The following is a 17886-nucleotide window of genomic DNA, read 5'->3' as shown; positions in this document are numbered from 1 at the left end:
CCATTTCAACTATACCATGATGGGATCACAGCTAAAAGCTCATTTTTCTTAGCAGAATTAAAGCAGATTTAGCAGAGATAGGAAAGATATGTCTATCTGTCTGTGTGTTATATATGTATATATATACATATATATATGCATTCTTAACTGGTAATTTGTTGTTATATATTTTGAATCTTCCCTTATGTTCCACTGGGCATATGACAATGTTCTCTTTTGTTTTGTTTTATTTTTTTTATTCCTTTTCTGTTTTTCTTTTTTCTTATTCTTTTTTTAATAAAATAATTTTTTTTAAAAAATCAAATAACAAGCAAGTTTTCTTCTTTGTTATTTCTAATAAAACATTTAATCATGGAGAAGGATAGTCCTTAAACCTCTCAATAGCATTATCCTCTCTCTTCTCCTTCATCCAGGAGTAGAAGAGATATTCCTATTAATTCACTAAAACCAGTCCCTCCATTTATGCCCTTGATCCCATCCAAATGTATTTTTTCTACTCCCAACCCCTCTTCTGACTTGGAGACTCACGTCTATAACTACTTTCTAGAAATATCTGCCTGCAAATCCATGAATACACTTGCATGTTAAATTCAATAAAAGAAATTCATTTTTTTCCTCTTTATTTTTGATTTCAATATTTCTGCTTACAGTACCATAATTTGCCCCATCACTGAAGTTCATAATTTGGAAGTTGGATGAAAAGGTGGATGAGCAGGATTTTTCAAAGACTCAGGAAGACAGAACCAGGCTGACAGATTTGTACAACTCTGCTTCACTTAAATCCAATTCACCAGCAAGTCAAGATATCATTCATGATATCATTTGTCCTCTTTGAAAAGAAATGACAAACAACATATTTGGAAGTTGATTTTGGCTCTTCCTCTCCCTCACTTCTCATATCAAATAAATTGCAAAGTCAAATCTATTTCCACAACATTTCTCAAATTCACTCTCTCCTCTCCATTCAAAATAGGCTTTATCACCATCTCCTTATATTATTGAAATCATCTCATCTTCTCATTATTCATCCTTCATGCCACTGGCAGAATGAACTTTATTATATATAGATGAGCACTCCATTACTCTGCTCAAAAATTTTCAGTGATTCTTTGTTGATTATTAACTAAACTTCCCCTTCAAGAAAAAAATCTATGCTCAGAATATTACAACATAAACAAATGTTTGAGTGTGTATGTGTGCATAAATATGTATGTACATTCATTTGTGTATTTATATGGAGGCAATTCTTTTTTAAGTATGTATTATACTGGATGACATTTGAAGTCCTTTCTAAAGCTCTAATCTGTAATTATTTAAGAACTTTCTATGTCTCATTGGATCTATAATAAGAGACTTTATTATGTTCATTCACTCGATCAATATGGATTGCAGGTCATTCATGCCTTTTCATTCCACATAATTCTTGTCTATAACTCAAATACCCCAAGGGTCTTTTAATATTTTATGAATATCAGAGCAACATTCAGGGTATCCATCTGTTATTTCCCACTTTTACTCTATGACTTTCCTTCCTTTCCAAACTTACATATGCTTGATGTTAATTTTTCTTTCACTTCATATTCACCAATCATCACTGTAAAAGGTTGCAGTTTATCCACAACTACCAGGCATTTTTCTGTTGCATTATTTGGTGGAACTGAAATTTTGATTATTCTGAGACAGTGATGTTCCATGACTCATAGCCAGATAGCATCCCTTACATTAGCAAAATAAAGAACAAGTAGACCAATGAATTGGATATAAAATTTAAAAAAAAACTTTTTTAAAAAGAACTAAAAAATCCCCAATTAAATACTAAATTGGAAATCCTAAAAATTAAAGTTGAGATTAATAAAATTGAATGTAAAATCATTGAATTAATAAATAAAACTGGATTGGTACTGTGAAAAAACCAACAAAATAAATAAATCATTGGTTAATTTTATTTTTAAAAAGAAAGAAGAAAAGCTGGATGAACATTTCCGTTAAAAAGATAACCCTTATAACGTGGATAACTTAGCAATTGAAAGCACAATGAGGTTTCCCAAATATGATCCAGCATGCGTTTCTCTTCTTATTCAAATCTAGGACCATTTCATGATCTATCAATGTACCTGTTCAAGATCTAAGAACTAACAGACTTAACTCAAATGTTTGATATTCATCTGTACATCATAGCCTGCACAGAAAGTGTTTATTCTTTGTTACCAGTAGGTTAGCTATTAGTTAGGTGAATTAAGAATAGGGCTGCATTGTGCAATAAAAATAGAAAAGTACATAAAGGAACCACAGGGCTGCTTTCAATACAGCTTTTAATAGCAGCAAATAATTGGGGCGGGGGACAGAGACTAATGGATTTGGAGTTAGAAAGCTTTGGTTGGAATCTTGACTGCCACACAATCTATATGATTTTGATGACTTTTTAACCATTTTAAGTCTCCTCATTTTTTAAATCATTTTAGCCATTATAAGTTTCCTCATCTATAAAATGAGGACTAGATGATCTCTGAGATTACTTCTAGTTCTAAACTTATAATCACTTTAACTTTGAGTTTTAGATGGCGTAGAATTCCATTGAGGGTCTAGAAGTGTTTCAATAATTCTTTCAATAATCAATAATGCTCTTCTCCTGGACATTTTGGTATTTTTCCCACAGTCATCAAAGCTAAATTTACCCAAGCCTCTCAAAATACAGAATTAAGAGTAAGATCATTTTGACTTACCCCGTAACGTGTCAAGCATCTAGATTACTTTAAACATTTCTATCATATGAAGAGATGAAAGCTTCCTATTTATCTAGGCAGACAGGATGAGTTATTTCAGCAACTGAGTCTGTTCATTTGCAATTTTATTTTTATTGTTGTTTTTGAAATGCTGTATAAAACATAGCACTTTATAGTTTGCATCTAGGTGGGTTGTCAGTTTTTAGATTTAAATATATTTATTTGAATGAGAAAAGGTACATGAATACATATGAACACATTTTTAAATCATCATTTACATCATTAATTCCTCTGTACAGTTTTTTTCATTAAAAATAGTTAGTAGCTGGCAAAAGTTCTGTAAGATGTCAAAAGTTTAATGTCTTCATTTTAAGCAATAGTTCATTGAGAGACATGAGTGACAGCTGATGAAGGCCTCTTAAGAATAGATTCAACAGAAAATGACAGAGGTTCATTTGTGGAAAGTTTCGCTCCAACTTGTTTGGCTACAAAAAAGTCTTTTGCATATCTGTCTATTGTAAATTTGTATTTCTGGTTCTCTTTGACTGAACACTCTCTATGTTTCTTAGCCACCTCTTCAAAGGATTCTTTGACAAATGGTGTTTTTAACTCAGGTCCTGATTTGTCATTAAGTGTTTGCTGAAATAATGAATGGAATGGATTATACTTGAGTGGCAGAGGGTGCCTCCTGCTTTCTTTGTTGATCTTGTTTAAGACATGCTCTTGAGGAGACACAGAGTCCTTATCAGAGATCTGTGAAAATTTTCTTTTGGGAGGGGAGAAAGCTGATCTTTCACGAACTTCCTGAAGAGCACACTGAATTTCATTTCTGGAGGTTTGGATCTCATGAGCAAAAGATAACAATGGAGAGTTTTCCATTTTGGATGACATCACGTTGCGTTCAATATTTTGTCCATCTTGAATTTGGGACACCTTAGACTCCCAGTTAGCCCCAGGTTTTAGAGTTTGTACTGAAGTGGTTGCATTTAGTAGGCACTGCTGGTAAAGAAGAGCATCACTAATGGGCCCACATTTGGGCCAGACTAAGAGCCGGGAAGACAAAGGATACTGCCGGTAGGTAGTAGCCACACTAACATTAGAAGAAATCAGTTCCATGTTTCCAGATCCAGAATACTGCATAGTTAGATCAAGACAGGTAGGCAAAAAATTGCAAAAGTCCTTGCTTGAAGTTTCCATCGCAGTTGGGTTATAAGCAGTTTTATAGATGTTGTATTCGGGTCCGTGAACCATGTGGTTAGGCAGAAATAAGGCAGCAGCTTGAGTGGCTTCCATCATCTCTCTCTCTTTAAATTCTCTTTCTAGCATAATGTTTTCTAATTCTTTATCAGCAAATGCTCGTCTTTTTCTCATCCTGTCACTCACTGGGGGAGGCAAAGTAGAAGTTCCTCCTAAGTAAGTTTCTGCTGGAATGGGGCGATAGCCTAAAGAGGACAAGGGATGAAGACAAATGATATTAATAAGTGAAAAGGACAGAGGACTGAATGAAAACATGGCAAGAAGAAACTCAAGGAGGACACTCATTCCCTGCTTAACAACATTTAAGAAGTACCTATTCACAATTTTACATTACTAGAATTTTCTATCCCCAATGAATAGAACAAAAGGGTAACTCCAGATACAACTTCAAAGAATCTCAGAGTTGGAAGACATTTGATATGCTACCTAATCCAACCCATATGTACAATTTCCATTGTACATTTTCCCCAACTTTACCTTTTGGGGTTAATGTTTCTTACAAGCTATAGCATTTTAGGAGGAGGACACTGCTTAGTATATGAAATATCAGAGCTAGAGAAGACCTTAGAAACTATCTAGTATAATTTCCTCATTTTACTGATAAGGAAACTGAGACCTAGAGAGGTGATGTGACTTGGCCATTGTCCAATAACTAGTTGACAACAGAGCCCAAGGCCAAGGTCTCATGACTCCCAGTCCAGTATTCTCATCATCCTTCCTACAATAAGTTGCATTATCATCACATCACCCTTTTTCTATGATCAAAAAAGAAATCTATACCTAGAGCAGTTGTCATAATTATTTTCTAAAGATGGACCATTATGTACACATTGTTACAGATGTGGAATAATCCAAGGATAACTAGAAGAAAAGAGAAATAAAGAAATTTAATGCAGATTAGTAAGAAGAACAGAAGGTAAGAATCAGAATTAATTTCAGGGACAGCAAGGGAAGCAGAGAACACTTTATTGCTTAGCAAACACTGCATTGAACATTCTAGTTAATTTTCTTAGAAGGGGGAAATAAGGGAAAGAAATTCACTAAAAAATACTTAAAGTAACTAGTATATACATACATATGTATATACATATATATACATATATACTTTTATATGTGTATATATCTATATCTAGATATACATATAGATATATCTTCCCCAAGCACTAATCATATTGGCAAGAAACCAAAATGGTTAGATGGGCAATCATTAGAACACAGATTAAGTCATCCCATATTTTGTGAATAGAGGCAGGGTCAAAAACAAAAATTAGTGTAATATCGTATTTCTGAAAACATAAAATACTCTGGGCTTGTCATATTTACCAATCACCAAAGTTCATTTTGACACTTGTGATTTACATAATGACAAATCCATTACAGTCATTTGCAAATAAAATAAAAAATTTAAATTAATGTTTCCATTTCTATAGCACAAATCTTTGCTTGGAAGTTATTTATCTAAATTTAGGCTAATTATTTTTGCACAAGAAGCTCAGCTTCACTTCTAAACTATGATCTTTATCATCATAATTTTGTTTACCCAGTTTACAACAAATTAACTTCTAATATGCAAAAATTAGTTTGACGTTTGATGCATAGAGAACAAAACATGGAAAATAGCTTGTGAATCCAGGATGCTCAGCTAATAATTCTGAACTTGAAAATATGTTTTTAAATATGAATTTTCTGGGATGGAAATAAATAAAATTCAGTATGGTGATAGACTTTTTCCAAAAAGTTACCTTTTTTAATAAGATAATGACATGCTATTTAGCAAATCAACATATAAAGACATCCTTCAATTGAAGGACATAAAATATCTTTTTAAAGGAAAAATAAGAGAGAGAAACTATGCATGGCTAGTTCTTTGGGCACCAGAACAGGTGAACAAGTATAGTCACTGGGGCTACAGAGCCCAAATTTGCCCTTTAATTCATTTAGTTTGATATAAAAATGACCCAAAAAGTCATTGGAAAGAAATGTTTTTATGAAAAAAACATATTTAAAACATAGCTTTAGGTCAGAAATTCAAACTATAAAGAGAAGTATAAATCAGAAGCAATTATCTGGAGGGAAAGGCAAAAATAAATTTCTGTAAGTGAATTGTTCAAAGTAGATGACCATACCAATCAAATTTTGTAGATTCAACTCCTTACTTCACTTTACCCACTTAGACACGATTCCTGGAGTGTCCAGCAAAGATAAATGTGAAGCTTCCTTTCTTTGGTTCTTTCTTTCCAATTAACAGTTGTTCTTTCTAATCACACTCACAGTTACCATTAGAATAACCCTACATAGGAAATTTTCATGTTCCCTAAATTATAATCTATTGGCCAATGCTAACTGCAACTAAATCTGTTAGAACCATCAGTTCAGTAATAAACAAACTATTCAAATGGGGCCATGCTTAACACAAACTTTTTTATGTTACTAAGAATTAGTTTAAAAAATAAAAAATTAATGCCCTCTGCTTTGGCTATTTGGTGCAAGAAAGGAAGCCTTCAGATCTTTAAAGTATTTTCTGTTCAGACTTCTGCACTGGTCAATGAATGCACAAGTCCTAAGAAGCAGAGATTAGGCAGCCTAGCATAGTTCACTTCAAGTGCAAAAAACCTTGGGCTCCCCGAGATCAAGAAGATATGTTTTGTTTTGTTTTACCTTCCAAAATGCTTTTGGCCAGCAAACTAGGTGCCCGTACTTGTCTCTGAAAGATTGCTTTGCGTTCAAAATTATTCTGTTTCCCAGACAGCCCTTTCTTGTCCTGCATATAAGAAAAAAGCAAAATTAACCAGGTTCTCCAAAGAAAAGAAACAGGTGAGGGAGATGATGAGGCATAGTTCTCAACCTCTTTTTCATTTCCTTGATGTGAAAACAATTCTAGATAAGACAAGAGAATGAATATGTGTAAGCTATGCAAAAACCTCAATGGCAGGCCCTTTAGAGGAGAATGAGGTAGATAACCTGACTATCAGAGAAGGGTAAGGTCCAGAAAAGAGAAATATCTACCTAAAAAGTCATAAAGTATAGTAGTATAAAGTATATAAAGTAGGCAAGAGGGGTGATTCTATTTTCTTTTAGGTTGGAAGTCAAGTACACCTTCTCAGCCACCAACTTCTTTTCATGTCTTCTCACCCCACTCTCTATTCCCTCCTGTGTTCTTTCAGGCCCTGTGACCCCTTACTAGCTGTTTTCCCAGGCAGGATCCCTGCTGTTTATTACCACTCCAAATCTGGCTTAATATTCCAAACTCCCACTTAATTTGTAAGTCTCTCTCTCTCTCTCTCTCTCTCTCTCTCTCTCTCTCTCTCTCTCTCTCTCTCTCTCTCTCTCTCTCTCTCTCTCTCTCAAAACCAAAAGTCCAATTCATAGGAGAACAAAGTCAAATAGAAATTTATCCTAACCAGAGAATTCTGAATAGACAGAAAAAAATTGATAGTGGTTGTAATAATTCATTAATTACTCAAAAAAGTAGATAACTATCCTTGGTCAGTGATTTTGGAAGCTTTTTCTCTCCCTCTAAATTCTGGACAGCTAGAATCTCTACCTTTAAAAATCCCCTTTCTTGTCCCCAGACACCTTGGAAATGAAAGATTAGTCCTTTGTGCATAAGAAAACCAGCACAAAACTAAACCATCCAGAACAATCAAGTGGAGGAGGGAGAAGACAATTTCTCAACCATAACTCCATAAATAACAATGTGGGTCGTGGAATACAACCCAACTCCAACAGATTTAGCTGAGCTGAAAACTTAGGCCTGGAAAAGGGCTGGGTTTCTGCCAGTGGGGAAAAACTCAGCAATTCTCTTCTGCCACCCCTATACTTCTAGCTCTACCTAGGCTACAGAGAAAAAATACCTCATTTAACCCTTGAGAAACAAAAGAATCTAGGACAAAGGTAATGGGCTTGTTTGGAAAAAGAGGGTGTTCTTATTTTGTTTTCTTCTTGAGTATTCCTTAAAACCTTATCTGAGATGGAAATAAGGAAAGCCAACTTATTTCTAGTGATCACTTACAAGAATCAGGGAAATTATCTTACTAAAAAATAAATTCAGCTCTCCCTTCTTAGTATTCTTTCTATCTTGATTCCTGGTAAGGGCTATCAACCTAGGAGTGTCATTTGGACAATAAAAAGGAAGTGGAATAAATTACATTTTTCTAGTATTAGCAGTGGTAGACAATAACTACCACATTTATATTAAGAAAGAATTAGGTTGGAAGCCAGGGATTTTAAGTCTTGCTTCTGACACATACATACTATATGACCATAGACAATTCATTCACTTAACATCTCAGAACCCACAGACAATTCTCTAAGAGAAAATTAGAGATAAATTACTGATCCCAATCAGGGAGTCTTCACACAGTGAATACTCTTCCCTATTGAAATAAACATTTCATAACTCTTTCTCATCTTGACTGAAGGGTAATCATAGCCCTGAATTTTTTCCATCCTCCCAGAAATCCTTATATTCATAAGACTTCTCAATTTCTCAGTCTTAAAGCTCTAGCTGGTAGGGATAATAGTCTTAGGCTTTCTCCCTGATTTTAGCAGCCTGACCATTAAAAAAAATCTGAATACTGGGAACAATCATTTATTTGTCATTTTCAATCTAGATAAATACATATTAGTTGAAATGATTGGGGAGGGGGAAGAGTTCACATAGCCAGGTACAATGGAAAGCCCCACTCCTACTGTCTCCCCAGAACCCTAGCACTGTCAAATGAGATTCTTTCATACCCTTTTGAGAGAGTGAAAAGAGGAGGGAGCTGGGTTTAACCATCAAATAGGACAAGAAGAGTAAAAGGTGGTTGTTTGGTCAGAAATTTTGAAGGTTAGATTTCTCTGTGAGCCTCTAGAATCTGTCTTTAAAGAGCAAATGAAATACCTGAAATGTTAGTTGAGCTATCTTTTTGAATCATAAGATTTAGAGCTGGAAAAGGACCTTAAACATCTTCAATCCAACCCCCTCATTTTATATATGAGAAAATTGAACCCCATAAACCAAAAAGAATTAATAACTTTTTACACAGAAGTGGTAAAAAGCATGTATAAGCATGTGTAACTGGACTCCTATCTTTTTTCTCCAACTCTAGTGCTCATTACAGTAGAGAAGGGAAGATCTTAAGCTGAGGATCATGAATTTTTTTTGTTTAATATTTGATATACTTAATCTCTGTTCAGTATCTGGTCACTGTATTTCAATATAATTGTCTTCTTTTGTAATGCTATGCATTTTATTTTATACACTTGAAAACATTCTGAGGAGTTCTGCTTCACCAGACTGCAAAAAAGGTTCAGGACATAGAAAAGGTTAAGAATCTTTGAGTAAATCATGTTAACTTCAGGATGACCTCTTAAGATTTATCTCACACACACACACACACACACACACACACACACACACACACACTCCCCAAACTCCTCTCGGAGGAGAGCTCAACATAACAACACACACACGATTTTAAAGCGTTTAGTCCTAGGACATACATATCCTTATCATGTTAGGACAAATGTAGCATAATTATAATCTACTTGTCAGGTCTCTGTCAAATATGGTCATGCTAACTATCACCTACATTTAAGCCAACAAGGAACTCCTGTTACTTGTACTGTACGATTCACACACACCCCTCAGTGTGCTCTACTTTCGGTGGAGACTGCCCAGTACCACCAGTCCCTTCCATTACCAGTTGTTATCCATGCCCGATAGCTAAAGACTCACCTCGGTGGCCTGTTGCCTCCGGAGTGCCACCTGAGCCGCCATGACCCGCTGTCTCTCTACTACCAGTAGGCAGTTGGCACATTGGCAGTCCCGCCATCGACAGAAGCGCTTGTGGCCCTTCAGGCAGGACACCACGCCGTGATTTCGGCAGCGGGCGCACTTGGGCGTGCGGCTCAATTTCCTCTGCTCTCCCCCGCCTCTGCCCCCTCGCTCGGGCTCTCCCGCAGTCTCCGGCTGTCCCTGCAGGGGCTGCTGGGGCGGCAGCCGCCGCGGGGCCGGGCTCTGCTCCAGTAGTTGCGCCGACTTCTGGGGTGAGTTTGACGCCGTCGGGGATGGCCCTTCGTCTTCCCCCTCTCCTTCGTCCTCTCCTTCATCTTCCTCATCTTCCTCATCTTCATCCTCTTCCTCGTCCTCCGCTTCCCGGCTGGCTGGCAGGAAGCTGGACTCACGCGGCTGGGTGAATGGCGGAGGCAGTGGCGGCGGCGGCGGCGGCGGCGGCATCTGCGCTCCGTGGCCCTCTTCCTCTAGCTCCAAGCTCTCCACGTCTATCTCCCAGTCGCCTGACGCCGCAAGAGCTCCCTGAAATTCGGCCATGTCTGTGCGCTTTGGGTCTCTCCTCTTTTCAACTAGTCCCTTGACCCGACCTGCTCACTGTGAAGACAAAATGATATCCAAGAGACCCACTCCAGCTTCCAATTACTTTCATGATTACCGAGCCCCAGTCTTAATTTCCCTCAAGGTTACTCATTCCTAATTGACACACACCCGTAAGTACACGCAACACAACATAACAACACACACACACACACACACACACACACACACACACGATTTTAAGGCATTTAGTTCTAGGACATACAGAGCGCTGATCCTTATCATCTTAGGACAAATGTAGCATAATTATAATCTACCTGTCAGGTCTCTGTCAAATATGGTCATGCTGACTATCACCTACATTTAAGCCAACCCGGATAATAAGCTGCACTTTGCTCCATTCATTAAACAAATCTCGGCAGGTAATTACTGCCTCTTTCCGGATTCCATACAGAGTTCCTATGTCATACTTGGGGCCTATTACTGCAAGATTAAAATCTCTTTTAAAACGTATATATATCTTTGCTCTTTGTCTAGGCCAGACCTGTCATTCTTCACTAAGGACAAATTGGTTTGGCGGCACCAATACAGAATCTGTTTTTCCCTTTCTTAAAAATAAATTTGTGACAAAGCCCTATGATTCTTAGTTATCTTTTCACCCAATCTAACATTTTGGGAACTGCAAACCAGCACAATTATGTCCTATTGATGATGTCACTTGGTTTTGGGGATGAATTATTCTCCAGAAAGAATTTGAGACTTTGAAAAGCAAATTCTGCTTCTGATCTTTAAATACCACCTGGACACTTGTTACAAAACAGCCACTGGCTCCCCAAGTCTTTCACACCCGCAACAAATTATTATGTAAAGCCGAACCCGGGTAAATTATACACAATATGTGGCTCGAATTAAAAATTAAGTCAAAGGACCTGGCTTAAAACTAAAAGCGGTTTTTTAAAAGTGTTTGTTGGTTTGCAGGCACCCCCAATCCAGGACTGAGTTCACCTCCCACACCCAATTTACCCGTAAGCAATCGGACTCACCAAAGAGATGTGGTCCAGGGCTGCAGGAAACGCAAATGACATCCAGTCTTGTGATCACGCTCTCAGATTGCTTGGGTGCGCTTGCGAACTGAACCAACCAATTCTCTGTGGAATTGACAGTTGAACAGAGGAGAAGTTCGAAGACTGGAGAGAAAGGAAGCAAATGGAAAGGGATGGGATGGAAAAGATACGGGCAGGTTCTCAGTAGCGTATAGTAGGCTTTTGAACTCAAGCCCTGTTAGGAGGGTTTGGAGCAATGGGGGCTAGGAGCCAGGGTAGAGCTTTTTGCAGCCTAGATGCTGGAAGAGGTTTTGGAAAACCTGGAAAGTTGTGGAGACGCCTCTGAGATCGCGCTAGCAGGGAAAATGTAGGGGAGATCGTAATTCTCCCGCTATGGCCAAGAATGCTTACCCTTTTTCACTGCTCTGAGGCCTCACATACAGGTCGGTCTACAGTAACAATCCCGTGGCCGCCTCACCCCTTCCTTGTATTATCCGCTCGGACTGCCGCGCTGGGGTACAACTGATTGGTAGGTTGTCAGATTATCTGCGTTCTGATTGGCTATGGTGTTCCCTCTGTCCCCTCCGCCTTCTCGGTTACCGCTTGTCTCCTCCCCTGTAGTGCCTTGCCAAGTCGGATAGTCTGTGCTTTCGGTAAAGCCGGGTCACCTTTATCAAAGCAAGTACCAATTGGATAATTAACTGGGGTCCAAGGAAAAATCACAGTTTCTCTCTCATTCCGGTCAAAAAAATATAGCCACTCACACATACGGAAGCACAACGATAATGAATTTCCAAAGCCTATATTGTAAACTCACTAGAGAGAGTAATAAATATTACCGCAGGAGGTCAGAGGGCTTAGCTGAGGAGGATACGTCACAATCATTCTAGTGATACTTAAAATTAAACGAAAGTTAGGGGGAGAAATGATGGCTTTCTTTTTCTTCTAGAAGCAATCATTATTCAAAACTACTCGTAATTCAACATTTCTGTACACATTTAACATTTATATGTACGTAGTATTTCATTTAGAAGTCCAAAATTCTGTCATATTACTCACTCCTTCTCTAATTGTAGTCTTTTGTTTTCGAAAACATTAGAAATGTTTATACAAAATCTATTTTTTCTTTTCCGATAACTGATGCATCAACAAATATGAACTTTTATTCTTTCATAAAAGTAACTAACAGATCAGCATGTTGTTTTAACTTAAGTAGAGCTTTAAAAGCATCATTACATTAACGTTTTAATTTATAAAGAAAAATTTCCTACTGCTCTTCCCTTCAACACTCAAATCCCAGCAAACTTCCTGGAAATAAAAAGATTCACTGGCATAACTTCACACTATATTAAATTGAAAGGTTGTTCTTTCAATTCATATCTATGTTATGGGTTGATTTTTAGAATTCGAATGAGTAGTTTGTTTGTTACACAATGATATGAATAGATCAGGTGAGAAATTAAGAAGAAATCACCCAAGCTTTTTCACCACTGAATTGGGATGGGGTTGGCTTAGCTCTATAGATCATCTTCCCCCAGCATACCATGTTCAGAGGATACTCAAACTCCATGATGTTTAAACATAATCAATTTACTAATTACGGTAAAACTACAATTTCTCCACTGAGACCCCTAACTCCACCCCCTACAATGATAGAGGTTACTCCTGTGTGTTATACTTTTTGAAATGTTGCTCTTTCCGGAGAAAATTCATTAATTTAGGTGAATGTTTCTGTGCGTGTTTTTAGAAAGTGTCTTCCTAACCTCCAGTTGATGGGAATCTCTGAGGTACAGAAGGCAGTTTGCATCCCAAAATAGGAAAGGTGAGAAGAGGGTGGTTTTCAATATTTATGCTTCTCCCATGATAATTTCAGAAAAGCTCTTGTTTTCTGTAAAGAATAAATAGAAGCAACACTAGACAGGTTGTCAAACTAGGAAAGAACAGATAGATAAAGATTAAATGTACATAAATTGTTTCTCTGCCATCTACTTAAAACATCGCTACCTTTTGTTTGTACTACGTGGCTTTTATTTTTCCAAATACTTTAAAATACATTAGCTCATCTAATCCCAGGAGGCAAGCAATTTTGATGAAACAGATGATAAAATTGAGATCCAGAGAGGTTATGTGAATCGTTTAATATTATACAGGAAGATATTAGAAAGCTCACTGAATTGGATATAAGGAGACATAATTTAGAGACCTAGGTCTGCTGTCTCCCTCAAGAAAACGTGATGAGTGCACCCATAAATCTTGTACCAGTTACCCTCAGAAGTACACCACTTACCCAAAAGAAAACACATGTTGTTTTCTTTCTAGACTCCTCCCACCATCCCTAATTGTTAAATATATTTCATTTGAGGCAATTTTCTTGTGTAATTACAGTATATTATTAAATGGATTTTTTTCCTAATCCCTGTTGAATTTATCAATTAATATTTGACAGCTACAATGTTACCTTTGCAAATATACATTAGCACCTTTCTCCCTAGGAATAAGCATAGTGCAAACCACAATTATATAATATATATTGTATGTTTTACAGACTATGAAATCCCTTATCTTTTTTTATAGATGGAGAGAAAAGAGGATACAATATCTTTCTTGCAAAAGTCAGTTTATGATGCTAAGTAAAATGAGCAGAACCAGATCATTACACACAGCAACAAGACTATATGATGATCAATTCTGATGGACATGACTCTCTTCAACAATGAGATGATTCAAACTAGTTCCAATTGTTCAGTGATCAAGAAAGCCATATACACCCAGAGAGGGGACTGTGGGAAATGAGTGTGAATCACAACATAGCATTTTCACTCTTTCTGTTGATGATTGCTTGCATTTTGTTTTCCTTCTCGGTTTTTTTTTTCCTTTCTAGATCCGATTTGTCTTGTGCAGCAAGATAACTGTATAAATATGTATACATATATTGAATTTAATATATATTTTAACATATTTAACATGTATTGGACTATCTGCCATCTGGGGAGAGGGTGAGGGAAGGAGGGAAAAAATTGGAACAGAAAGTTTTGCAAGGGTCAATGCTGAAAAATTACCTATGCATATGTGTTGTAAATAAAAAGCTTTAATTTAAAAAAAAAAAAAAAGTCAGTTTAAACCTTGGCGGGAGTAGGGAGGGGAAGAGGCAAAGAAATTAACAAAAAAAAAAAAAAAAAAAAAAATGGACTTGCCCATATTTGACTAACCAAAGAATAAACTATTGAGAATAATTCAGCTCACTGATTAAAGTTAAAAGAGGGGGAGGGGAGAAATTGAGAACGAAAGAGTAAAAAATAGAGTAAGGAGAGGGAAGAAGAGGAAGTTAAAGAAAATGAAAGAATGGGGAAAAGAAAAAACGGGGGCAGGAGAAAGAACAGAGGATAGAGCAATGACACAAGAAAAAGTGACAAAGGGAGAAATAAAATTGAGAGAGTAAATGGGGGGAAAGAGTAGAGGCTACTCCTCCAAGTGAAAATAAACAAATGCATGCGTTCCTCCAGTTTAAATAAATGGTAGAAATTATTGAACCATGTATACTACAAATTGCCCACAAAAAGAAAAATACTCATCAGGATACCGCTTAAACCCGGGCCAAGAGCGCAGCCTCTATCGAGAAAGATTAGTGTTGTAGAGATTCAAGGAGGAGGGAATATTGGTAACTATTTCAATTTCTATTTCATTGAAATAAAACTGAACTGAAAGGAAATTAGCAGAGATGAAAAGCTGAGGAATCAACGAAGTGGTTTTGTTAGTCTGTTGAATGGAATTAATTCATACAAGTTACTTACATAACTAGAGCTAAAAGGGACTTTTGAAATAACCTAAACGAACCTTCATATGTGAGGCCCAGAACGGTGAAGTGACTTGTGACTTAACTGAAGTCGCGAAGCAGGAGTGTCAGAGCTGAAATCTGAACTCAACTCTTCGTCTAATACGTCTTTTTCAACGTGGCTGCTCTTGAGCTGACCTGAAATGAATTTAATTGAATTGAATCGAACTGAACTGAGTTGAACTGAATTGAACTGAAATGAAATTAAATGATTCCGGGGACCAGGAGAAAGGAAAGAAGAATGGACTAAAAAGATGACTTCCATTCTCTCCTTCCCTCAAACTCATCCACACCATCCCCCTCTCTCTAAACCCACTTTTCACTGGTCCCAATTAAGGCTTCTAGGCAAGCTGATTGAATCCTCCATCCTTAAGTGCTCCTTTTGAGCCTGTTGTTTGTTTGGGGAGTTGTTGTTGTTGTTGTTTTGTTTTGTTTTGAGGGGTAAGGGGTCTGTGGATTCAGGAAAGAGTTTACAAATTTATTTGTCCCTTTTCTCGTGTTAACATAGTCCAGTACCTTTTTCCCTAAGAAGAAAATAAACCCATTGCGCCCCTGCTGGCCTTCATCCGATCACCTCGCGCAACTCCAGTTCCCCCAGCATCCATTCTGTCAGCGCCAGCCCGTAGCTACTCTGCTCGCTTTGTTTGAAGGTCAGCGCGACAGTTTGTTTCCATGCTGAAGGACTTTTTGGCTGGGAGCGCCTAAGCAGACCAAGGGCTCGGGCCCCTATCCCGCTGTTTGCCTCCAGTCCCTTTTTGGCAGATAGCTGGCTCAGAAGTCTCTTGGGGGCTGTACCTCGAAAGTGTGGGAGATGGGGTAGAACAGTTGAAGTCTGTGGTGTTCGACATTATTCATCCTCAAAGGAGACCCAGGCTACCGTTTGACTTATAAGCATGACTAAAAGACAAAGACTCTCGGAATCCAGCCTTGGGGTCCCTCTCTTAAAAAGGGGTCAAAGCATGACAGAAGACCTGATAGGTGAGGAAACAGAAGTCCCTTTGGCTTGTAAACCGATACCGAATTACAAAGAGAAATTCTGTGAGTCATTCTAGTAAATTACAAAACAGTTTGCCTTATGTTTACCTTACCTGCGGGGAACAGGAGAGTCGAACCACGGCTTTTCCAAGGAGTGTTTGTCTAACTTTCTTCTTCTCCTCTTAAAGTTTGTTTGTCTTAGTGAGCTCCCCCCTTAGTAGCTCCCCCATTACCACCTCTTAGGTTCTCCCACCCGGTAGCCAAGGGAGGGCTGTGGCCGTCAGCCACTGCTTTTAAACTTTGATGTGATCAAGCAAGGAAAGAAAAAGAGAAATCGGAAGAATAGAATCTCTTTTGGCCAGTGGGTGGCTTTCCTCCTCTTTTTTGATATTCTTCCTCAAAAAAAAAAAAAAAAAATCCGTTGCCCCTTCTTCATCCCTATGTTAATCATTTTTCTTTAAGTATTTGTGTTTGTGTGTGAATTTTTTAGGTGATCTGTTTCTATCTCTGCAGAATAAGCATTTTCAGTCCTCTCCTTTCTCCTCCACCCCACCTGGATTTCTTTTCCTTTAATGTGTAATGAGGCTTGGTTTGTTTTATTTTGGCGACTCCTGTATTTTGATTTCTTGTCCTCTACCAGCTCACATTCCTTAGCCCTGGATCACTTCTAGGGAAGATGCCTTGCAAGCTTACTCTTCTCCAAGTAGCTTCAGCAGCCTCGGGTAGTTAATGCTGCTTGTCTCCAAATGAGTCCTCTTCACTCTGCGCAAGAAGTCTCCTCTCTCTGCACCTGTCCTGTGAGAGAAAAGCTGATTTCTCCTTGTCCTGCCACTTCACTGTTCTGAGGTGGCACTTAAAGAAGATTTAGCCAAGATGTGTCTTTTCCTCTTCCCCCATAATCCTAACACCTACATAACTAATGATAAAGATGTTTTGTTTGAGAGGGGGAGTAATAGAAAAGGCGATTTCTCCCCTCACCCTTCCGTGAGACATCTCAGTGTTCATTGCTGGTAAGAGCTATGATTGATGCACATGGATACAAAAATAGCTGAATCAAATGCCTCTTGGAAACTTTCCCCCTGCAACCCACAGCAGATAGCAAAGGGCAATTAAAAAGCAAAACAAAAGTAAAGTTTGAACAATTCTGATCATTCAAAGGAAAGATAATAACAAATAATCCCTGATGGGATTTCTTGGATATGATTTCCCAATTTGTTTTGTGTAATCAAAGATAAAACCCATTACATGCAATTGTAGAAATAATCTGGAGGAAGGAAAGCAAACGGCTAGAATAGTTGCTATAAATCTTGCTCTTAAAACAGTTCTTTCCCCCAGGAGATTCTTCTACAAAGGTAATCAAAGTAAAAACTAGATCTGATATCCCATTATTCCTAAAATGAAAGCCACATATTAATGTCACTTCAAAGTTATGTCTTCTCATGATAAAATGAGCAACTTTAAAAAGACTTTGGAAATCTCACAGAACAATCCTCTCTATTTACAGATAGGAATTGGATGATATCCTGAGAGGCAAAGTAACTTAAACTGAAATTTCAGGGAGAGTGGGAATTAGGAAAACAAATACACTGTTGGTGGAGTTGTGAACTTGCCCAAACTTTCTGAAAAGCAACTTAGTATGAAGTGAGAAAATGTACTAACTCTTCATTTCCTTCAACCCAGTGTTCCCTCTACAGACATATGTCCTAAGCACAACAAAGACAAAAAGAAAGGCCCTATAAA

At 37.7% G+C, this 17886-nt stretch overlaps 1 protein-coding gene across 3 annotated transcripts; it reads right to left on the bottom strand.

The window, feature by feature from the left end:
• Positions 1-2835: 2835 nt before the first annotated feature.
• DMRT2 (doublesex and mab-3 related transcription factor 2) lies at positions 2836-11858 on the bottom strand. Of its 3 annotated transcripts, XM_051962422.1 has the most exons (4): positions 11340-11858; positions 9703-10353; positions 6639-6741; positions 2836-4165 (listed from the first exon to the last, which is right to left on the bottom strand). In XM_051962422.1, the coding sequence occupies exons 2-4, from the start codon at positions 10294-10296 to the stop codon at positions 3105-3107; spliced, it is 1758 nt and encodes a 585-aa protein (XP_051818382.1). In that variant the 5' UTR covers positions 10297-10353; positions 11340-11858; the 3' UTR covers positions 2836-3104. The 3 variants fall into 3 exon arrangements, with proteins under 3 accessions (XP_051818382.1, XP_051818385.1, XP_051818390.1); XM_051962425.1 differs by lacking the exon at positions 11340-11858 and having other exon boundaries at positions 9703-10498; XM_051962430.1 differs by lacking the exons at positions 6639-6741; positions 9703-10353; positions 11340-11858 and adding an exon at positions 4761-4864.
• Positions 11859-17886: the final 6028 nt, after the last annotated feature.

The sequence above is a fragment of the Antechinus flavipes genome, chromosome 1, assembly GCF_016432865.1.
Source record: "Antechinus flavipes isolate AdamAnt ecotype Samford, QLD, Australia chromosome 1, AdamAnt_v2, whole genome shotgun sequence".
In the NCBI taxonomy this organism is placed as follows: domain Eukaryota; kingdom Metazoa; phylum Chordata; class Mammalia; order Dasyuromorphia; family Dasyuridae; genus Antechinus; species Antechinus flavipes.
The sequence above is the reverse complement of the archived record's forward strand: the minus strand, read 5'-3'. Positions and strand labels throughout refer to the sequence as shown.

Bases quoted from the DNA above. Each gene is read 5' to 3' on its own strand.
- DMRT2 (XM_051962422.1), bottom strand. From the start codon at position 10,296: ATGGCCGAATTTCAGGGAGCTCTTGCGGCGTCAGGCGACTGGGAGATA. The intron at 6,742-9,702 runs GTGAGTCTTTAG...TCTTATATGCAG, and splicing joins GGAGGCAACAGGCCACCGAG to GACAAGAAAGGGCTGTCTGG. The intron at 4,166-6,638 runs GTAAAACAAAAC...TGTCCTCTTTAG, and splicing joins GGCCAAAAGCATTTTGGAAG to GCTATCGCCCCATTCCAGCA.